This window comes from Hypanus sabinus, chromosome 27, assembly GCF_030144855.1.
Source record: "Hypanus sabinus isolate sHypSab1 chromosome 27, sHypSab1.hap1, whole genome shotgun sequence".
Lineage (NCBI taxonomy): Eukaryota > Metazoa > Chordata > Chondrichthyes > Myliobatiformes > Dasyatidae > Hypanus > Hypanus sabinus.
This window is the reverse complement of record NC_082732.1, coordinates 8,212,923-8,237,359: the sequence shown is the minus strand read 5'-3', so window position 1 is coordinate 8,237,359 and position 24,437 is coordinate 8,212,923. Positions and strand designations below refer to the sequence as shown.

The window sequence follows — 24,437 nt, the reverse complement described above, 5'->3', positions numbered from 1 at the left end:
TTATACCTAATGACTTGGCCTCCACAGCTGCCTGTGGCAATGTGTTCCACAGAGTCACCACTTTCTGGCTAAGGAAATTCTTCCTAATGTCGATTCTAAATGGGCATCTGTCCTTAGATAAGGGGACTCAAAACTATTCACAATAGTCCCATTTAGGCCTCACCGGTGTTTTATAAAGCCTCAACATTACATCCTTGTTTTTATATTCTAGTCTGCTCAAAATGAATGCTAACATTGCATTTGCCTTCTTCATCGACTCAACCTTCAAATTAACCTATAAGGAATCCTGCCCGAAAACTCTCAAGTCCCTTTGCACCTCTGAAATTTGAATTCAGTCAGTGCTTTTATTTCTTCTACTAAAATGCATGACCATACACTTCCCAATACTATATTCCATTTGCCACTTCTTTGTCCATTCTCCTAATAAGAGTCCTTCTGGAGTCTCCCTACTTCCTCAACATTACCTACCCCTCCACCTATCCTCTTACCATCTGCAAACGGCTAGAATATGAATGACTTTAACTGACACAGTCCATGTCCATACCATGTCCAGACATTCGTAACAGCAAAAATCTTAAATCAATATGTAAACACTAAAATAACAAATAATAACAGTACTTCACATTTGGTTGCTAGAGGAATAATATAGCCAATTAATGCTTAAACTGGTAATTAGTGGTTGAATGACCCATATTTTAATCACTTCATCAAATCCAACTGTTCTGGAAGTTACTTGCAATTTTCAGGTCCCTGTGTGTACATTTAAAAATAATACATGGCAGGAAAGTGTAGCTTTATTTGACACCAAAATGTTGTGATGATGGGTATTTGCAATTCTCCCATTAAAAACTTCACCTTTGGATTATGATGCTAAAACACAATATTACATAAGCAAAGATAAAGAATTGCCGCAGAATGCTCCAATAATCCTTCCTAGTGACCCTCCAAGTGTTTGTAAGAGTACTCATTTGTTCATCTGACTTCACCTGATACATTAAGGTTCAAGTGAACAGAAATCAGAGTGAAATCCTCCAACATGATATTTTTCCCCAGTTGTATTTTTGTGTGAGTTAATATAAACGAGCTCATGGGGGTATTTTTCCAGTAAAAATTCCAATCTTTAACTTAGTAAATACAGTTGAAAAGTCATTTCTTTTCCTGCGTGTAATTTATGAAATGCCTTTAACTCTTGGTTCAACAATTAGCACCAATACTCTTCAGGTATGACATTGCTAAATGAAGCAGGGTATCGATTGGCATCGCCCTAGAGCAAGGGGTTTAGATGAGGTGGAGTTTGTTAGGTGTGTTCAGGAAGGTTTCTTGACACAATATGTAGATAAGCCTACAAGAGAAGAGTCTGTACTTGATTTGGTATTGGGAAATGAACGTGGTCAGGTGTCAGATCTCTCAGTAGGAGAGCGTTTTGGAGATAGTGATCATTCTATCTCCTTTACAATAGCATTGGAGAGAGATAGGAACAGACAAGTTAGAAAAGTGTTTAATTGGAGTAAGGGGAATTATGAGGCCATCAGGCAGGAAATTGGAAGCTTAAATTGGAAACAGATGTTCTCAGGGAAAAGTACGGAAGAAATGTGGCAAATGTTCAGGGTATATTTATGTGGAGTTCTGCATAGGTACATTCCAATGAGACAGGGAAGTTATGGTAAGGTACAGGAACCGTGGTGTACAAAGGCTGTAATAAATCTAGTCAAGAAGAAAAGAACAGCTTCCAAATGTTCAGATAACTAGGCAATGTTAGAGATCTAGACAATTATAAGGCTAACAGGAAGGAGCTTAAGGAAATTAGGAGAGCCAGAAAGGGCCATAAAAAGGCCTTGGCGGGAAGGATTAAGGAAAACCCCAAGGTATTGTACAGGTATGTGGAGAGCAACAGGATAAGATATGAAAGAATAGGACCTAACAAGTGTGACAGTGGGAAAGTGTATATGGAACCAGAGGAATAGCAGAGGTACTTAATGAACACTTTGCTTCAGTATTCGCTACGGAAAAGGATCTTGGTGATTGTAGTGATGACTTGCAGCAGACTGAAAAGCTTGAGCATATAGATATTAAGAAAGAGGATGTGCTGGAGCTTTTGGAAAGCATCTAGTTGGATAAGTCACCGAGACCAGCTGAGATGTATCCCAGGCTACTGTGGGAGGCGAAGGAGGAGATTGCTGAGGGTCTGGTTATGATCTTTGCATCATCAAATGGGGACGGGAGCGGTTCCAGAAGATTGGAGGGCTGCGGATGTTGTTTCTTTATTCAAGAAAGGGAGTAGAGATAGCCCAGGGAATTATAGACCAGTGAGTCTTACCTCAATGATTGGTAAGTTGATGGAGAAGACCCTGAGAGGCTAGATTTATGAACATTTGGAGAGGTAATTATATGATTAGGAATAGTCAGCCTGGCTTTGTCAAGGGCAGGTCGTGCCTTAAGAGCCTGATTGAATTCTTTGAGGATATGACTAAACACATTGATGAAAGAAGAGCAGTAGATATAGTGTGTATTGATTTCAGCAAAGCATTTGTTAAGGTACCCCATGCAAGGCTCATTGAGAAAGTAAGAAGGCATGGGATCCAAGGGGACATTGGTTTGTGGATCCAGAACTGGCTTGTCCACAGAAGGCAAAGAGTGTTTGTAGACGTCATATTCGGCATGGAGGTCGGTCACCAGTGGAGTGCCTCAGGGATCTGTTCTGGGACCCTTACTCTTCGTGATTTTTATAAATGACCTGGGTGAAGAAGTGGAGGGATGGGTTAGTAAGTTTGCTGATGACACAAAGGTTGGAGGTGTTGTGGATAGTGTGGAGGGCTGTAAGAGGTTACAATGGGACATTGATAGGATGCAAAACTGGGCTGAGAAGTGGCAGATGGAGTTCAATCCAGTTAAGTGAGAGGTGGTTCATTTTGGTAGGTCAAATATGATGGCAGAATATAGTATTAATGGTAAGACTCTTGACAGTGTGGAGGATTAAAGAGATCTTGGGGTCTGAGTCCATAGGACACTCAAAGGGTGCAGAGGAGATTTACAAGGATGTTGCCTGGATTGGGGTGCATGCCTTCTGAAACCAAGACTGAACTTGGCCTTTTTTCCTTGGAGTGACGGAGGATAAGAGGTGTATAAGATGATGAGAGGCATTGATCGTGTGGATAGTCAGTGGCTTTTTCCCAGGTTTGAAATGGTTGCCACAAGAGGACACAGGCCTTTTAAAAGACTTCTGGATAGGTACATGGCGCTTAGAAAAATAGAGGGCTATAGGTAATTATATAGGTATAGGTATACCTAGTAATTTCTAAGGTAGGGACATGTTCGGCACAATTTTGTGGGCCGAAGGGCCTTTATTGTGCTGTAGGTTTTCTATGTTTCTATGTAAAAGTTACTAATTAGATGGAAATGGGTTACTTTAGTGATATGTTATTTTTTCAGGACTGCCCTGATGGTGTTCAACTGTTTTCATATAACTAAGGAGAGGTAGTGTTGGTAAACAGGTTTGCTATGAGAGCAGCTGTACAAAACTTTTTTGAAGAAAGATGACCAAGGTGGATAATATTTTCATCTTTCAGGAGCTAAAAAGTGAGAGACTTTAAAGCGATTGCCTGAAAGAAGTTGAATTTTGAAAATTACCAAGAGTGGTGTCAGCTGTGAATTTTATGAATACATCCACTTTCATATTTTTAATCTTATCGCACTATCAATACAGTCCAAAACTTTGCTCAAAGCGTTTATTGGACTGTTGGGAAAAGAGATTTATGGCTTAGTCAAGATAAGTAGCCTTTAGATTTAAACACTATTCTTAAGTAGACCTTTGGTGTGGTTACAATGCTTTGCTATAATAACTGACCGCACTTTTGGAGAAAGAGAGGCACCTCAAAGTTTCAATGGTATGGTTTGTGCTGAGACCTGGGAATGAGCAAGGCATGGTGATAGTGATGTTTTAGAGGAATTTGAGGTGACTTGTGGGTTTCACAGCTGAAAGCATCGGGATAGGAGAAGTCAGTGTTTGGGTCCATGGGAAAGGGTATGGAGTTTTGACTGACTTGGTACTTGTATAGCTGAAACAGATGAGGGTTATTTGAGATATTAAGTATGTGGTTAAATTGGAGTAAAGATGTATTGTGAACTGTTGATAAACAACTCTCCTAAATTTTCTCAGATCAGGGAAAACAAATCCAGTTTTATCCTCTCGTTCAATCGGCAGTCGGCATTCAATGAACAGAATTGGAACCATGTTCGAGAATGAGAACTACTCAATGATGAATTTCCTAATACCACCCACCAGTTTTGAGATAGAACAGAAGTTTGAAGCTGACAGAGAAAGTGCTTGTGTTCCGAGATAAATACTATGTTCAGTCATTTGAAAATGTATTAACATAGATTGTGTCTATCCATCACACACTGATAGGTGGCTCCAAGGCCCAACACCTGAGTGTGTATAACATTTTCCTGAGATTTTGGTAAGAAAACTATATAGCAAATCTTATAATAACTAAAAGGTTCTGAAGTACTTGTTCCTCCATTGCAACTTACTATGTGACCTGAGGAACCGTGCTTTCAAATAGAATATCCTCCAGTCAATTTACAAAGTGTGTAGAAATGAATCGTATAAGAACAAAGGGTTGTATGTTTACATCAAATATCGTGGGTCCTTTAGTGATCTTGTATATATGTAGTTCTTCTCATTCTTAGTCTCTTGCCTGATTAGTCACCTGTTATTTTCCTTGTGAAAGCTTTTATCATTTTGACCATGTTCTGGTCATGTAACACTATTCAACTTGTAGATCGGGTTCAGATATTTAAATAACTCTCTTCACCTGATGTTGCATGTTTGAAATTCTTATAATTTCTAACTTTACTTGGTAATTGTCTGTTACGGATTATGCTGAGCAAATCAGGCGTTCAAAGTTAACCTGATTCCTTCTGTTAAAACTTTTCAACAATGTATCAAGTACTTATTTGTATCATCAATTTCTGCAGTATTTAACTATAACCAGACAAGGCATGTCTTTTGTCACAATGCGAAATGACATCCTTTTTGTAAGCTGATTGCCATTGCATTAGACAATATGAGCACCAGAACTTCCAAATCTTGTGTTTTTTGAGGGTTCTTGCATTAAATTGTGACAAAATGCTACTTCAAATTCAGTAAAATTCTGCTGATTTCCTTAACAGGATATCCTTATCAACTCAATGGAGGCACAATTGTGAAGCGTAATGTATATGGTTTTGAAGTGATTATATGCATATTCACAACTGTAACAAAGGTTAATGGGATACATAGACATCGATGGATCTTGGTGCACGATTAACATTATTAAATCTAAACTAGTTAAATATTGTATTTGCACTTCTGTCTCTCACGTGTTCTTTCTGAAGTTAATTTTGCCTGACATATTTAAACTTTTTTTTTTACTTTTTCTCCCTCTAATCTCTTAAATTCTTGTCTCTGAATAGTGACAAATGAGATTCACTACTTGACTGGGCGCTCTTGACTATTCTGCATCACATTACTGAAATCCAGGCTTCCAAATGTACTCTTTAGTAACAGTAATTACACTTCAGAATTAATCCTTTAGATGTGGAGCAGTTTGGGACATCCTGAAGATATTTTAGTGTGGTGTACTTTTTCTAATGCTTTATGGAAATTGTACTAAATTTTTTTATTTCATTGACAGCATAAATAACAAACTGCAGCAACCTGAGGCAGCCGCTGGGGTCCTGGAATATGCAATGAAACACTATGGAGAATTGGTAAGCATTCTCAGTATCTTGTTGTTGCAAGTATGTTAAAGATACATTTTATGAATCTTTTTTTTAAAAAAAGTCTTCCTGTGAGAAAGTCCAAGTTTTCATTTGCCAAATAACCACTCCAAAACTCAGAATTGGGGAATTACAAATACAAGTTTTCAAAGCACGACCTTTCAAGTCTAAGATTTCATCATCTTCAAGAAATTAGTGATAAACTTTATTAATACTTCACAATTTGACATGTGAATTCCTTTTATAATGTGCTGTTCAATGCACGGACCACATTTGTATATAGTATTCACTGATCTGTGTTGACACATTTACAACATGCCAGAGTTCTTGGGTGGGAAAATATGAGTCATAGATTTTTGGCACTGCATAAATGGAGTTGCTGGTATTCAGTCTCCACTGCTGTTGCCAAAGCTCCTTATTTAATGTTGAAGCTCAGTTCTAACTGTATTTCATTGACAATGCCAAGCAATGTTGGTGTATTTTTCATTTGAAAATAGTTTTTAAATTCATTTACTCTTGATTTAAATTTACTGTGCTTTCTTCAGCATTTTTACTTTGTCTACTGTGTTGATCAGAGTTTCCTTAAACTTCAAAGCCCGACTGAAAGGCTTAATGTATGGCAGCATTGTCAGAAGTTTAAGACACCTTGAAGCTGTGCTTTTCCTCACTCTTAATAAGAGGATGTTGTTTTCAGCTGTTTGCTGTAGCAGATTGATGGAAGTTACAGTGTAGCTTCTGAAGTTAAGAGTCATTTTAGTCATTGAAACCAATGACTACAGATGCTAGTGAACTGGAGGTTAAACTTCATTGGTTTGAAATGTTTGTCTGCAGATGCTGTATAACCTGCTGAGTATTTCCAACGTTTTGTTTTTGTTTAAAGAATGTTGATAATATTGTTATCACTAACAGAAAGAAAAACCATCTATCATTACCATTATCTATTGCTTTCCACAATTTGACTAATTTAAACTAAATATCAAGGGTGATAGTATTGCTGGTATTATTGCTTATTATGGACATGCCTTTATCACACACAGTATCTTTATATATTCGATATGGCAAGAGAGTCCACTGATTTAGCATAAAACACACCCAAAATGCTGGAGAAACTTAGTAGGCCAGGCAGCACCTACGGAAAAAAGTACAGTCAACGTTTCGGGCTGAGACCCTTCAGCAGGACTGGAGAAAAAAATGATGAGAAGTAGATTTATAAGATGTGGGGGGAGGGCAGGGGAGAGAGAAACAGAAGGTGACAGGTGAAACCAGGACGGCGAAGGCTGAAGTAAAGAGCTGGGAAGTTGATTGGTGACAGAGAAGAGATACAAGGCTGGAGAAAGATGAGTATGAAAAGAGAGGATCGAAGGCTCGCCACGGAAGAAGGAAAAGGGGGGAGGAACACCAGAGGGAGGTGATGGGCAGATAAGGAGATTAGATGAGAGAGGAAAAAGGAGATGGGGAATGGTGAAGTGGGGGGACAATACCAGAAGTTTGAGAAATTGACGTTCATTTCTCGCACTTCTGTTAAAGCCCCCCACCCCCACCCCCCGTCGGCCATTTTTTTTCATAGATGCTGCCTGGCTGTTGAGTTTCTCCAGCATTTTGTGTGTGTTGTTTGGATTTCCAGCATCTGCAGATTTCCTCGTGTTTGTGAAAGAACAAGTTTAATAATCTTTGTTGTCAACAATTTGAAGTTCAGTTCCCAACCTTTTTTTTAATGCCATGGACTACTGCCATTAACCATGGGGTCCATGGACCCCAGATTGGGAAACCCTGATTTAAAGAAACATTCCTTCAAAAGACATCATTGCTAAGCAAATGGAAGCCTTCACCTTTCATGTAAGGTTTGTCTCCTTTTGGTTCCCCAAACCCAGATAGAGATTTTTTAATGTCCCAACTTGCCTGGCCTGCTGCGTTCCACCAGCATTTTGTATGTTCATAATTTTATATATTAATCTTTTCAGTGTTATTGTCAAATATTCAAACAAATCATGCCTATAGATGTAGTGTACTGAGATTTCCAAAAGAAGTTTGACAAGGTGCCATGTAGGATTCTGGTTTGCAAGAGCCCAAGGTGATGGAGGGTGCTTTAAGTTCAAGTTTATTGTCCTTTTGCACACACATCCAGGGGATAAACGCCTGGTTTTTTTTGCTGCAGCAGCACAGTACATTACAAAATGATGACATGAATTACAGGAATATATATTAAAATTAATTTTACATAACACAATAGAATAAACAATATTGTGTAAGTTGAGGTTAAATATGGTCTGAGATAGAATTAGGGTTTTGGGGGGGCATTTCAAGAACCTAATGCAATGGAGAAAAAGCTGTTTTTGAATATTGAGGTGTGGGTCTTCATGCTCCTGTACCTACTGTCAGATGGCAGCAATGAGAGCTGAGCACAGCCCACATGGTGGGGATCTTGAACATGTATATTACCGTGAACTGGAAACTAGCTCTCCTATGGAAAGTGAGTTGGACAAAATAGGTCCTTTTCAGCCTAGAGAGAGATGTTAATTGTAGCATACCCCAGAGATTGGTTCTTTGTCCTCAGTTGTGTACTATTTGCATTAACGACCAGAGCAAAGGAACAAAATTAGACGAGGAGACATGTTGTAATGGGTACTTTGTTATTTTACAAGTTATTGATTTGAGTGATTGTATGAAAACTGATATAAAAGCTTCAAGTTTGGGAATTATTATCATCAGACACAGGCATAGTGGAGCAAAATGCAATTCAAGCATATTTTATCCTGACAGACTGTGTTAGCACTTTTACACTTGGTCAACATGAAGGATTCCACCCACCCTACTCATGGACTGTGTCCCACTCCCATCAGGGAGGAAGCTACATAGTGTCCATGCTAGGACTAACAGACTCAAAAATAGTTAATTTCCCTAAGCAGTAAGGCTGATCAACACCTCCACCCACTAGCCCACCCCTCCACACTCTTAACCATAACTACTTTTATCATTTCCTTTCAGTCACCTTATGTACAGACACTCCTATGCCAAGATTCACTTTATTGACATACATTCAATCTATATGATTTTTTTTGTGTACTGCATCGGGACTGGAGCAACAATTATTTCATTCTCCTTTACATTGTATACTGGAAGTGACGTTAAGCAATCTTGAAATGTTGCTGGTAATCTATTGGCCCTGTAGTTCCATGTTTCAGTTTATCCTTGCAGAACATTAAAAAAATCATGGACATTTAGATTAATATATATTGTCAGATCATTGTCTTTTTCAGTAACTAAATAAAGTCAAGTTTATTGTCCTACGCACGACTACGTGTATGTACAGGTGCCATGCTATAGCATTGCAGGCACATAGCATGTAATCTGCATTCGCGAGAATACGCATAAATTACACACAATATTTCACAAGGAAACAGAATGAGATCAAAAGAAGACCATTTTCGTGCAAATTGTGTTGTTAAACTATACTAATATAACGTCACAGAACACCTTTCCTACATGGTTTGAAAAAGCACTTGAGCAAGTATGAAGTCTTTAAATTGACTTGTATTAAAAAGCTTCTTTATCTAATAGATGCGAATTTGCTAGTAAATGAGGGTTTCTGAAATTTGAAAGAATGTCTGTATTTTTTAATCTCATTAGTTACTGTCATTAAGTAGTTACAAAGAGGACAGAGAAAGTTGAATATTATACTTTTGTAAGGAATAAGTTTCTCATTTAGTCAGGGTACCGTATAAGGAAAGACCAAAGCAGTGATTACAGTCATTAACATCGGGAAGATGAATAACCTTACGAGTTGATGTGATGTTAGGAGAATTGGTTAATTAGTTTTCTTTGAAATTATGTTGGTGTAATGATCCTTTTGGTTCATTGATAAACTTTTATGTCAGCAATGATAGCATTCAATTCATTTGACTTCTCTGTTCCCTATGTTCAAAGTTCAAAGCAAATTTATTTTCAAAATACATGCAGTAGTAGGCATCAATTAGTCTCAAGATACCATGGGTTTGTGCCTTGGAAAGTTTCCAGGGCACAGGCCTGGGCCGGGTTGTATACAACCCTGTCACCATATACAAGCCTGAGATTTGTTTTCTTGCCGACACACTCAGTAAATTCAAGAACCGTAATCGAATCAATGAAAGATTGCACCCAGCAGGATGGACAAACAAGCATTGTGCAAAAGACAAAAATAATAATAATTAATTAATAGATAGATAGATGAATAAACAAACAAACAAGCAAGCAAGCAATAAATATCGAGAACATGAGTGTTAAGTGTATATTTTAGTCAACTAGCTATAGTGAATGACTTGGCACAGTGAATGATATACTGTGCACACTTCACAGTATTCTTACAGTTTTATTCCATCTAGATACAGTGCGGTGGTTTGAACTTCATGCTCATCTATTTGTGATGTCAGTGCATAGTCAAACTCTTTGCCTTCCTATAAAAAGGACATATAATGTACATCCTATGTATAATACACAAATGTAATAATAACTGTAATAAATGCTGTGAAGTTTCTTGTTGTAGAGACAGATATCACATACTTTATATTTTGTAGCAAAATTGTCACAAAAATAAAATTTAAGGGGTGATCAGTGAAGCTGAGAAAATAATAAACTTTCCGCATCTGACCTGGCATCAGATTACAATGAAGTTGTAACTTACAGCACAGTGAGCGCTGTCTCATCCACCTACCATGGGCTTTTATAGAGAAAGTCACACTAGAGCGTCGTATGGTTTGGTCAATTCAGTTCTTCAGTCAGTGAGATTCAAATTCATTTATTTATTACATGTACATTGACACGTAAAGTGAACTGTGCTGTTTGATTTAACAACCAACACATGGATGTGCTGGGGGCAGCTGCAAATGACTCCAGTGCCAACAAAGCATGCCCACGATGCTCGGCAGACTGCAAGTGACAAAACAAGCCACTTTCATCACTCTCACCCACCCATACACACATCAGCCCCTAGCCCCATGACAGGCCTCCAAGCCTCCAGTCTTCAGAAGCATAAAGCAACAGTGAGATTATTGTGATATAGTCAGCCAACCAGTCTAATGAGGGGCCTTGATCTGAAATCTTGACTGTTTATTCATTTCCATAGATGCTGCCTCATCTGATGAGTTTTGTGTGTGTTGCTCTTAAAAATAAATGGTGTTTCTGCAAAGTTTAAAAACAAAATTACTCTTTAAAAACAAAGTCAATAAAGGAGAAAAGTCATCAAACTGCACAGTCAGCGAGAAGTTTACTGCTGACAAATTACTATGGACCTAATTGGAAGCTACGTTGGCCACAGTTTTTTAGAATTGCCTTGCATCCTGCTCGGGAGTTGTATTGCTTTTGAAAGGATTCCAGATCCCTGAGGCAAATGTGTCATTCCTCAGTGTTTTTTTATTCAATCTGTATTTCCAACACCTGGCTATTTTGAAGTTCTGAATGGTCCTTGCCACATTCCTATCATGTTTCATTATTCTAACAACTTTGGTGAATATTCTGCCACATTTCCATTGTTACATTAATGTGAAATTCACATTAATCTGTTCAACATATGCACTTCTAGGTTAACTGAAGAATGGTTAATAAATTCACACGTTAATGCCCCTGCCAGTTTTGTTGAGCCTTTATCAGAATCTGCTGTCTTATTGGTCAGATGCCATAGCTGTGCTCCTAGCTTCAGACTAGAAATCTTGAAAATCCAGCAGAAAATGGACCAAAGAATGAAGTAATCCTTCTGAATTTAATGATGATTATATCCATATGGTTTATATAGAAGCCAAATATAATTTGCTGAATGAACTTCAAAGCAACTGTAGACAAGATGGACAAAATTGCGAAATGTGATACCTACTCTTACTATTTGAGACAATTTGCAAGTGTCAGAAGAAATACTGATTTCTGGGGGAGAAGGCCATAAACTGCACAGGCACTTCTTGTACTGTTAAGCCTAAGAAGTTATATTGCTCCAAAACATAGATGTGATTGATGTGGATCGTGGAACTGTGGAGAAACAGGTGAGTCCACAGCCTAGAATTGGGTGGGCAGATTGCCATCTCCAATCATGGCAGTGACTGAGGGGCAAGATAGTGTGTATGTTTAAGGGAACTGTTTTGTTGGTGGGGTTTACAAACTGAGCCTGTCCTCCCTGGTGTTAAAGGTTGTGGTTTTTGAGGTTGCTGTCAGAGTAATCTCAGTGTGCATGAGTGGTTGAAGGATTAAATGCTTAGGGAAGTTGGTGGGATGTCTGTAAAACAGACTTTCTTCCAGGTGATATCAAACTTCAGTGCTTGAATAAGACAAAATGTTGAAGTAACCCACTGTGTTAAGCAGCATCATTGGAGACAAAGGAGTGGTCAGCGTTTCAGGTCGAAACCCTGCAGCGAGACTGAGAGTTTAGAAGGGCAGTAGCCAGCATGATGAGGTGATAAGGAGAGGTATGAGGGGGCTGGTGGGTGATAGTTGGAACCTGGTGAGGTGGGACAGGTAAGAAAAAAGTTTGGGCACATGGATCCAGCTGAGGTAGGGGAGGGGAGGGAGAGGATAGAGCCAGAAGCTGGACAGTTGGACCTAGATGAGTAAGTGGACAGGACGGGTAGGGTAACAGAGAAGAACCACAAGTGGATATGTGGGTTAAGGGCAGGTGGAACCAGAAATCAAGAGAGGTAATTCCTCCCTCTTTCTACAGTGGTATTGCCATGCATGTGCACTCACATGGACCCCAGCTATACCTCTTTATTCATTGACTACTGGAAATAGTCTTTGTTCCAAACCTTCCCAACCTTTTCTCTGCCTTGATGATTGCATTGGCACTGGTTCTTGCACTTAATTTTGTAAATTCGTCATTTTTTCATCTCATCAATTTTATCATCTTTGCATCTAACTTTTGCTCTACCCTTAAGTTCACTTAAGATTTCCTTCCTTTTTTTTTCCATCTCTCTGTCTCCATCTCAGGAGATAGGTTATCCACTGATTTCAACCATAAACTTGTTGACTCCCAGAGCTACTCAAGTATACCTCACACTTTCCAAGTGAGGCAAAAATTCACATGCCTTTTCTCCAAGCTGGTCTATTGCATTCATTGCTCTTGATGTGGCCTTCTCTACATCAGTGGGAACAAGCATAGACTAGGCAATCATTTTGCAGCACACATATACTGTGTTGGCAATAGCTATCTTGAGCTTCCAATTATATGTTATTTCAACTCCTTATTCCCACACCTACTTGTTTGTCTTCAACATTGACATCACGTTTTGTGCAAGGTAGATCTAGCCATTTACATAATTTAACTTGATGCCTATTAGATTCTGTTTTTGCCGGTGTTATATACTTCTTTGGTGTCAAGGCCTGTCAGTCTTTAGAACTCAGTTCCTTCCTCCATTTCTGGACCAAGGCTGTGATGAGATCTTGAAAAACCAACAGCAGACATCAGTGGGCACATCACTAGATGGTAATTGCGGCTGAGCAGCACCATTGACGTCATCATCCATTGCTTTTGCTTTATTGATGAATGAAAATGCATTGATGTGAATGTAATGTGGGCAATTTTCCACATTGTCAGATTATAATTGGAGCAGTTTAACTGTAAATCTAGGTAGTTCTGGGTTGCATTTCTTCTGTACTACAACAGGATGGTGTCTGGTCTCATCTGCCTAATGGATAATACTAAGTATAGATTCCTTGTGTATAACGTGTAAATTGTGGGGTTATGTTTTGTAGGAGATCCAGGCAACATGGTATGAGAAACTACATGAATGGGAAGATGCTTTGGTTGCATATGACAAGAAAATGGACATGAACAAAGATGATCCAGAGCTTGCTCTTGGGCGGATGCGTTGCTTGGAGGCACTTGGAGAGTGGTGAGTTTCAACATTAGAATTCCTGAGAATAAGAAGTGTATTGTTCTCTTGAAATTCACTCATTGACCCAGCCATCTATCGCCTCTAACCTATGTTCTTATAGAACCCATGTACTGTGTTATATACTGACCATTTTTGTATCAAGGTTTTAAAAATTACTAAACTTTGTTTAAACAGAAGTTCCACCTGACTTCCTTTTTCTAAGTTGATTCTGTCAGTTTCTGTAAGATTTTGAAAATATTGCAAAGTTATTCTTCATTTGCTTCTTCGGTTCTGGAACCTGGAGCTTCCAATTACCAATTAATCCATTGGAATTAAAAAGAGCGACAATGATGGGGAATGAGCAGTCACTTTGGTTCATTATTCCGGGTTTTGTGAAAAGACAGAGGCACTATTTAGAAATACAATTCATTGTGCTGATGAGACAAAGGTTGGGGGTGTTGTGGATAGTGTGGAGGGCTGTCAGAGGTTACAATGGGACATTGATAGGATGCAAAACTGGGCTGAGAAGTGACGGATGGAGATCAACCCAGCTAAGTATGAAGTGGTTCATTTTGGTAGGTCAAATGTGATAACAGAATATAGCAGTATTGGTAAGACTCTTGGCAGTGTGGAGGATCAGAGGGATCTTGGGGTCCAAGTCCATAGGACACTCAAAGCTGCTGGGTAGGTTGACTCTGTGGTTAAGAAAGTATAGGGTGCATTGGCCTTCATCAATTGTGGGATTGAGTTTAAGAGCCAAGAGGTAATGTTGCAGCTATGGTCCGACCCCACTTGGAGTACTGTGGTCAATTCTGGTCACCTCCTCACAGGAAGGACGTGGAAACTATAGAAAGGGTGTAGAGGATATTTACAAGGATATTACCTGGATTGGGGAGCATGCCTTATGAGAATAGGTTGAGCGAACTTGGTCTTTTCTCCTTGGAGCAACGGAGGATGAGAGGTGACTTGATAGAGGTGTACAAGACATTGTGAGACATTGATCGTGTGGATAGTCAGAGGCTTTTCCCCAGGGTTGAAATTGCTAACATGAGACGGCACAGCTTTAAGGTGCTTGGAAGTAGGTACACAGAGGAGATGTCAGGGCTAAGTTTTTTACGCAGAGAGTGATGACTGTGTGGAATGGGCTGCTGGCGGCAATGGTGGAGGAGGAAATGATAAGGGTCTTTTAAGAGACACCTGGATGGCTACATGGAGCTTAGAAAAATGGAGGACTATGGGTAAGCCTAAGTAGTTCTAAGGTAGGGACATGTTCAGCACAGCTTTGTGGGCTGAAGGGCCTGTATTGTGCTGTAGGTTTTCTGTTTCTGTCACATTTCAAGTTCAATGTTATTTGTCAACTTCTGTAAGCTGTTTCAGTAGCGATGGCTGTGCGCTCTGCTTTCTACCTCGCCAGACCTCCCCAGGAGATAGCAAAAGTGCCAGATCGCTCAGTTGGCTCAAAAATTCATAATCAAAATGGAAATTAAAGACAGTAGTCTGTTGCAGTTCAGGAGAAAAAAGCACATCTAAAAAAACAACTAGAAATAGTTTAATGAGCTCTCTGCAGGATATCACCATTGGTCATTGGTGTCATCTTTGCATCAAAATCTAAACAGCAGATAGCTGGATCAACAGTGAAGCCACATCGCTCTTCACTGACTATGAAAATAACTGCCCAATCATATCTTACAATTTCTGTTGCAAGAACTTCCCTGCATCCAACATCAAACATGTGAATCAACAGTTATATGATTTCTTTAAATATGCTGTGTGGCTAATCATGTTAATGAACCTTCAGATAACAAATTGGAAAGTGCCCGTGCAGTTATTAATCAAATATTTTACCAGGCATTAAACAAACAAAATGTAAATATTGCTCAGGATGGATAGTGAAATGCTTTAGTTTTAAAAATTAATCTTGAAGTCCAAAGTGTGTCTTAAAATATTTATGAGTAAATTACAAGGCCTTTACCTTTCTTAGATCACCTTACTTCACTTAAAACAGTTTGTCTCTGGCCTGATTTTTGAACCAATATTGCTTGGCCCTCTCCCATTCTCAGCATTTAATGCCATACTTCACCTGGAAGTCTTTTGAAGTCATCTATTGTATCTTGTGCTCCTGAGGCAGCCTCTACATCTATAAAACTGAACACAGATTGGGGACTGCTTTGTCAAGCAACTTCACAACTTTGTCCGCTGCTAAAGGCAGTGGCTAACCATTTAAATTCGACTTCCTATTCCTCTTCAGAAATGTCTGTGGCTTCCTCTAATCAATCCCATGATGAGGTCAAACTCAGGTTAGAGGCACAATGAGTTTCTTCTGTAAATGTTCTTTTGTGAGAGATGTGCTTTTCCTTGTGCCTGATGCCTTCCGTATCACTGTGGGAGATTTCAACCAGGCCAGCGTGAAGAAATCTGAACAACTAACACCTGTGGAACAAAAGGAGCCAACACACACTGAACCAAACACACTTACCGTGTCGTCCTACACCCACACTTTGGAAAGTCCGATCACCTGGCTGTACTTCTATACCCCATGAGACAGAGACTAAAGACTGCAACACCATTGGTGAGGACCAAGAAGGTATGCTCAATGGAGGTGGAGGAGTGCTTACAGGACTGCTAGAGTCAGAGGACTGGACAATATTTAGGGATTCATCTTCGAGTCTGAATGAATATGCCACAGTTGAAGCTGACTTCATCAAGACAATATGAATGAGTGGTACCTTGGTGAACATACCAGACATACCCAAGCCAAAAGCTGTGATTGGACCAGGAGATTTTAGTTTCCTGAGGGCTGGATCTGTGACATTTAAGGCTAGTGATCCAGGACTATACAAGAAGCCTTATTGCTGACAATCAGCACTGGCGCACATGAAGGATGTGTGCTTAGCCCAGCTCAAATGCCATCTATAAATTTGCTGACGACACGATTATTGTTGGCAGAATTTCAGATGGTGATGAGAAGGTGCACAGGAGCGAGACAGATCAGCTGATTGAGAGGTGTAACAACTTTGCACTCAGTGTCAGTACGACTGAGGAATTGATTGTGGACTTCAGGAAGGAGAACTCTAGGGAACACACATCAGCCCTCATCGAGGGATCAGAAGTGGAAAGAGCAAGCAGTTTTAAGTTCCTGGGTGTCAACATCTTTGAAGGTCTATCCTGACCCCAACATATTAATTCAATTATAAAGAAGGCATGACAGCAGCTATATTTCGTTAGGAGTTTGAGCAGACTTGTTATTTCTCCACAGACATTAGTGAATTCTACAGGGGTACCACAGAAAGTATTCTAACTGATTGCACCAATGTCTGGTTTGGAGGGGCCACTGCACTAAATCAAATAAGCTGCAGGAAGTTCAAGAACAGCTTCTTCCTCCCTGTCATCAGATTTCTGTAAAGACAATGAACCCAAGAACACTACCTCACTAATATAATTTTAAAATACAAATAAACAAATTTCATAACATTTTTTAGTGATATTAAACCCAATTCTTATAACCAGATCTGAAAAAATATTCTGCCTAACCTTCAAGCCATTTTTTGTATCTAGATGGGGGGGTGGGGGGAGAGGGAGCAACAAGCACAGGCTTAGAACTGAGTCTATAAATGGACCTTTCCACTTGAGGTGGTAGATGCTGCTCGGAGATTACAATCCGGGGGGTGCTTTCAGATTTCATACACATTAATTAGAAATTAACAAGTGAGCGAAGCAAGTTTAGTGGATGTGTAAAGTATAATCGAACATTTTACATAATATGCATCAGATGATATCATTATCCGGAGCAGAGGACCCAGATTACCTGAAGTTAATTTTTTAAAACTGCAGGTGATGCAAGTCTGAAATAGTGCTGGAAAAAAAAGTGATGTCTTTGTAAAGAGAAACAATCTTACCTGTGTATCCAAAGCAGATACTTTGGATGTTTTTGAGTACGATCATGATTATTTGGTATCAAAATGTTATAAAATTTTGGCACTTTTATCTTAATGTGTTTGCATGCACTGTATATCAAGTAGATTTTTGATTTTTCCTTTTATCAAAACTACCTGAAGTCTAATCATCATGTGCATTTTCTGATCTGTGAATTTTTTATGGGTCAGAGGTAAAGCAGTAACACTCTACTGACCTTCCATAAAGACCCTTCTGTTCCCATACATGTAATAATTTGACTTTCTGAACATGAATTTTGTTGTCACCAATGTGGATTCCCAAAAAGAAATGTCTTAAGAAAACAACCCTGAGGTTGTAGAATTTAATGTGGCTGAGCAAAATTTGTTTCTCACAATAGAACAAAGTTGAAATATTCTAACCTTGTCGAACTACTCAGCAGGTATTTCAGAGGTTAAGCTGCAAGTTTTTGATGTTATAGCTAACATCAGTTCTAAATGACTGGGTCAACATGGTGTTGCTTTTACTTCCTGGAGATAATTCTGTTTCTGAGTAATGCAACATGTAATTTCCCTTTGCAGCTGTTTAGAACCTGGACAATGGATGAGATTATAATTGGTATCCCTGTTTACTGATAAACTGGGAAACTCTTCAGAGAAAGTTCTTACTCCTTTTAGCTTTGTTTTTAATTTGGTTTTAACTGGTTTTGTTCCAAAATAATTGTAATTATATGATAGAATTTTTGTAATTTAATGGATTATCCAACTCTTTGCATCTTCTCTCTAACTCTCAACCACCCTTGAACAGAGTTCACAAATCTTAGAACAAATTTTCCACCTTTTAATTTCCAAAATATTTTCTACATTTCATTTCTTTGTGGTTCTGAATGTTTTCCATTAATATTTTTATCAAGTCCTCCACCACCATCCCTGTTTTCAAAGATGATAGGAATATGATCAAGATTCAAGTTTATTTATTACATTAACATTGAAACATAGAGTAAAATGCATCATTTGCTAAAACAGCCACAACACATTTTGGCATGCCCACGATGCTTGGCAGGGCAACACAAAACACAACAAGCAACACGACAACAACAGTAAAAACAAGAGCCTTTCCTCCCTTTCACTCACAAATGATTATAGAGTCTTTTTTAACTCCAAGACTGGCCTCCAGATCCAGCTGACACCCAGTTTCAACCTACCCTTCAGACTTCTAGCCATGAGGCCACAACTTCCAAAATCACAATTTGTTCTCAGGTTTCACTCCTGAACATTGCTCCCAGGGCATACCAATTACTGAACACCAGGCCTGGAACTCCGGACTTGCTGATGGTGAGATCCTGAACACAGGACCTTGATCTATAGTTCCTCCTGCCAACACAGAACTCCAGCTCTGGAACCTGCTGACCTGAGACCTCATACACTTTCTGCAAGTCCACCATCCGACCACAGATATCATATGTCCACGCCACTGGTCTTTGAATATGGAGCAGAGATATAGACTAAAGCCTGCCCTCTAATTCCCCCACATCTTCTTCATATACCCTGACCTAACCACTCACTCCCCTCTCTGTCCCCAAAACCATCCTCACGAACATAGAATAGTACAGCACGTTACAGGCCCTTCGGCCCACAATGTTGCGCTGACCCTCAAACCCTGCCTCTCATATAACCCCCCCCCCACCTAAATTCCTCCATATACCTGTCTAGTAGTCTCTTAAACTTCACTATTGTACCTGCTTCCACCACTGACTCAGGCAGTGCATTCCACACACCAATCACTCTCTGAGTGAAAAACCTTCCTCTAATATCCCCCTTGAACTTCCCTCCCTTACCTTAAAGCCATGTCCTCTTGTACTAAGCAGTGGTGCCCTGGGGAAGAGGCGCTGGCTGTCCACTCTGTGTCTATTCCTCACAAACAATTTAAAAACAACTAAATTTGAGCTGCAACTCAATGGAGGTTGATGCCATCTTGAATCCATCAGATTCACGATGATCTGAGTCACCATTTTGCTGCTAACCTCTCAACTTACTGGCATCTATTTTTCTTTAAATTTTATTTAAATCAGGTCAATTATTTACTTACTAAAATGCTAATCACATATTACTTTTTCACTGTATCTACTTCTGTAACATTAACTGTAAGAATTCAGTTGAGACTATTACAAACAAGGCAGGTCAGAGGATTTTTGTATTAAAAGCAAAAACATTTTGGAAGCAATCAACACTTCAGGAAGTATCTGCGGAAAGCAAAACAAAGTTATCATGTCAGAGTTATTGCCATCTGATGAAGGGGTTTTTGACTTGAAAATAAGCTGTGTGTCTCTTTACACAGAAGTTGCCCAATCCCCTAAATAAGAGTTTCCAGCGTTGTGTTTTTATTGGCGGTTTCTAGCATCTGCATTTTTTTTTCCATTTTCATCAAAGATTTTATGGTATTTATGTCAGCTTTCAACAAAATGGGGAGAACAAATTGAAAGCAACTGTTGCCGTACAAAGAGATTTGGACTGGAACTCAGTGACAGAAGTTCAGAACAACAAGCATGTTGCTAAATTGGTATTCAGCAACATTCAGTATTCCACAGGGTATTTCAGGACCACAAGCCTTTCAGCATATTTGAAAATAATTTGGATAACAGTAGCAGTATATTATATCGAGCATAAGACATTGGAGGCAACCGGCGAGTCAGGCACTGTTTTCAGAGAGAAAAACTGCTAATATTTCCGGTTGACCCTTTAAGCCACAGGTTTGTTGACTACACTAACACAGGAAATGGTGTAGATGGAAGCAGAAAGCTACAAAGAATCATTGATAGATTTGTTCAGTAAAATTTGATAGATGGAGTTCTTATGTGCTAATGTAATTTCTCTGAAGTAAAGAAAATATTCAGTAAGCGATCAAACTTGTGCAGAGGATGAATGAGGATTAGGGGTCCAATCAAAGTAATCATTTGAAGTCTGTGAACAGCTGTAAAAAAATGACCTAAGAAAGGATACACTTCTCTGGCCTATTCTGCCTCTCACAAAGGATACATTGAGAGGATTTGCAATGCAGAATTAGCAGACTGATAACCCAGAGTAAGAGTGTTAAATCTTGAAGCTTGAGAAACTTTCAAGCTGACGTTAAGATGATTTTTATAAATTGAGTGTTGAGGAAGTTGGAAGGGTGAGTGAATAAATTTGAAGATGTCACAAAGATTGGTGGTGCTTTGTGGAAATTGGACAAGTTTGTCGTATGTTACAACGAGACATTGATAGGATGCAGAGCTGGGCTGAGAAGTGGCAGATGGAGTTTAGTCTGGAGAAGTGTAAATTGATCACACTCTGGAAGGGTGAACTTAAAGGCAGATTACAGGGTTAGTGGCAGGATTCTTAGCAGTGTGAATGACCAGAGACCTTGGGGTCACATCCTTAGGTTCCTTAAAGTTGCAGCACAAATTGATAGGGTGGTTAAGAAGGTGTATGGTGAGCTGTCCTTCATAAATTGGGGGATTGAGTTCAAGAGCTGTGATGTCATGTTGCAGTTCTATAGAACTCGAATTAGACCACAGCTGTTCCGTTCTGGTCACCTTATTATGAAGCTTTAGACAGGGTGCAGAGGAGATTCACCAGAATGTTTCCTGGCTTAGAGAGCATTTCTTATGAGGATAGGCTGAGTGAGATAGTGCATTTCTCTTTGGAGTGAAGGAGGATGAGACGTGATTTGATAGAGCTTATAAGGTAATAAAAGACACAGATGGAGTGGATAACCTGTTTCTTTTCCCTGCGTGGAAATGAGAGGGCATCATTTCTGACATTTAATGTATACAATATACATCCTGAAATGCTTTTTCTTCACAACCATCCATGAAAACAGAGGAGTGCCCCAAAGAATGAACCACAGTTAAATATTAGAACCCCCCCCCCCATTCCCCTACCTCCTGAGCATAAGCGGCAGCAAGCAACAATCCTTCCTCCTCCCACCGGCAAAAAAAAGCATTGGCACCCATCACCAAGCACACAAGCGTGAACAAAAGAACAGCAAAGACACAGACTTGCAGTACTCCAAAGACTACAATGTTCACCCAGCATTTGACATACCACAGGCTCTCTCTGTCCCTAATATGGAAGAAAGAGGTGTTTCCGTTTCACAGCAAGAGGGGAGATATAACAAACAACTCGCTGGTTTACGATGTTGAAAGTCCATTGTGTCACTTTTATCAAGCTCTGTGCCCAAAGATCTCAGGTCTCTGAGCATACAACCAACTCCCCTGATGACACACGGATCACCTGCTGTGACACCGATCTTCAATCCACCTGTCTCCAGAGCCCCGAGATCCTAGGCCTCCAAAGGCGAGCTGAACTCTTAGACCGAACCCTTGGCGTACCAAACAACGGCCAGTTACAGAACCCCGAGAGTGGGTCCCATTCCCGCAAAGAACTGTAGTCAGCATATAACTCCAGGTCAGGGTCTTCAAAAGAACCCTGAAAGGGAAAAATAGAAATATTAAAGATGGAAATAGAGTTGTTTCTGAAGATGCAAGCAAAGGAGTTGCCATTTAGCGCCATCATCACTTCACTTCTGCAGCGATTGGAGGAAAGTATTGGGAGGGTATGGCAGAGGTTAGGTAGTTACACAGAATGGTGGGTGTGTGGACGGATCTGCCATGGGTGGTGGTAGAGGCTGGCACATTAGTAACATTTATGATATTCTTAGATAGGCACATGGATGATGGAAAATGGAAGACTATGTGGTGAAGAGTTAGGTTGATCCTCCATTAGGTTATAATCCATTAATGTGAGCCAAAGGGACTGTACAGGACCCTACCACCAAAGGCACCTTTACCTCCCTCCCCCCCACGCACAAGCGCATGCACTCTCTTTCCTTAGGGATTGCGCCCTCTTATTCCCTTGTCCTATCCATCCTTCTGCACTGATCTCCTTCCTGGCGTGTATCCCTGCAAGTAGAAGTGCTGTAGTTGCCCATTCCCTATCTGTCCCTCCTCCATTCAGGGCCCTAAACAGTCCTTCCAGGTGAGACAACTCTTTACCAGCAAGTCTGTCAGGATTTTCTACTGTGCCTGGCCCTCCTGGTGCAGCGTCCTATACATTGATTAGACCCGGTGTAGATTTGGTGAGCACCCTCCCCCCCCCACCATACCGTTTTGTGCACATTCACTCCGTTCGCAACAAGCAGTAGCCAACCATTTTAACTCAATTCCCCATTCCCGTTCTGACATTTCAGCCTAGGGCCTCCCCCACTGCCAAGATGAAGCCACTCTCAGGCTGGATAAGTAAAGCTTCATATTCCATCTGGATGGTGTCCAGCCTGATGGTATGAGCGTTGATTCCTTGAACTTGCAGTAATTTCTCTGTCCCCACCCCACCCTTCTCTCTTCCATTCCCCATTTTGGCTCCACTCTTACCTCTTCTCTCCTCATTGCCTGCCTATCACCTCTGTCTGATATTCTCTGTATATCACCTTCCCTTTCTCCCATAGTCCATTCTTCTCTTCAGCCCTTTACCTTTTCTACCTATCAGACTTCATTCACCCTCCACCACCCACCTATCTTCCCCCTCTCCTGACTTCACCTATATCCTGCCAGCTTGTACTCCTTCCTCTCCACCCATATTGTTTTCCTGGCTTTTCCCCTTTTCTATTCCTTATAAAGGGTCTTGGCTTGAAACATCCATAGACGCTCTCTGACCTGCTGAGATCCCCCAGCATTTTGTGTGTGTTGCACTTTACTATGCTGTACTGTTCTATGTTCTATGATGAATGGGAGGTAAAAGTTATTTCAAAGACTAGCACTGGTATCAGAAACCATTTTTCACAAGAAGGAAAACAAAGGAATGCTTGAAACAGACTGATAGGTTTTGCAGCAGTCGATCCAGAGAGAGCTGCCAACACACTGCAGTACGTGGGTCAACTCATTCCAGAGATTCACACCAGGCTTTGAACTTGTGAAGGCAGGAATGAACCAGAAGTGAACAGCAGCGCTTGTGATACTCTGATGTGCTTCGGGTTTACAAATCAGTTTAGGGTACAAGTGCAAATAGACAGAGTGGACGGTCCGGGTCAACTTTACCTTTTTGTCTCTTGAAGTTACACCAGGTAGGTGGTTGGTCCCTTTATTGATGAAGGGTCTTGAGGATCGACTCTTGATTCCTTTCTGTAGATGGTGTCTTATCTGCTGAGTTCCTCTAGCATTTATTATGTGTTACTCTGGATTTCCAGCATCTGCAGAATCTCTTGTATTTATGAACTTTGAATACAGTAGCATAGTGCAGGCCTTTTGGTCTATAATGTCGTGCTGACTTTTTAGCCTACTCTCTGATCACTCTAACCTCGTACATAGCTCTTTTCTTTTCCATTATCCGTATGCCTATCTAAGAGTTTCTTAAATGTCCCTTATCTGCCTCTACCACCACCCCTAAAAGGGCTTTCATTAAACCCATCACTCAATGCGTAAAAACACTTGCCTCTTACATCCTCCTAAACTTCCTTCCAATTACCTTAAAATTATGTCCCCTCTAATAAGTATTTCTTTGGGAAAAAGTCAATGGCCACCCACTCGATGTATGTCTCTTAATATCTGTACACCTCTATCAAGTCTATTCAACCTTCCAGAGTGAATCACTTTTTGGGTTGAACTCATCTGCCTGTTCTCAGCCTTGCTCTGCATCTTGTCAATGTACTGTTATAATGTATCACAAGTTATCCACAACTCCACCAACCTTCATGTCATCTGCAAATTTACTAACCCACCCTTCCACTTCATAAGAGCAAGGGTACCAGGACTGATGCCCCACAAAACATCCCATGCCTTCTGACATTCTGAATGAGGCTATCATGACGAACCTGATCAAATGCATTACTAAGATCCATTTACAACAAATTCACTGCTCTGCCTTCATCTGTGTGCTTTGCCATATCCTCCAAGGATTGAATCAGGCTTGTAAGGCATCACCTGCC

General features: G+C 40.1%; 1 protein-coding gene across 4 annotated transcripts in view; it reads left to right on the top strand.

Moving 5' to 3' along the window:
- mtor (mechanistic target of rapamycin kinase) overlaps positions 1–24,437 on the top strand; it is a 342,240-nt gene that overhangs the window by 210,794 nt on the left and 107,009 nt on the right. For all 4 annotated transcript variants that reach the window (XM_059951708.1, XM_059951709.1, XM_059951711.1 and 1 more), the window contains 2 exons: positions 5,676–5,751; positions 13,468–13,607. In XM_059951708.1, coding sequence (XP_059807691.1) covers positions 5,676–5,751; positions 13,468–13,607 — 216 coding nt within the window. The remainder of the gene's footprint in view (positions 1–5,675; positions 5,752–13,467; positions 13,608–24,437) is intronic.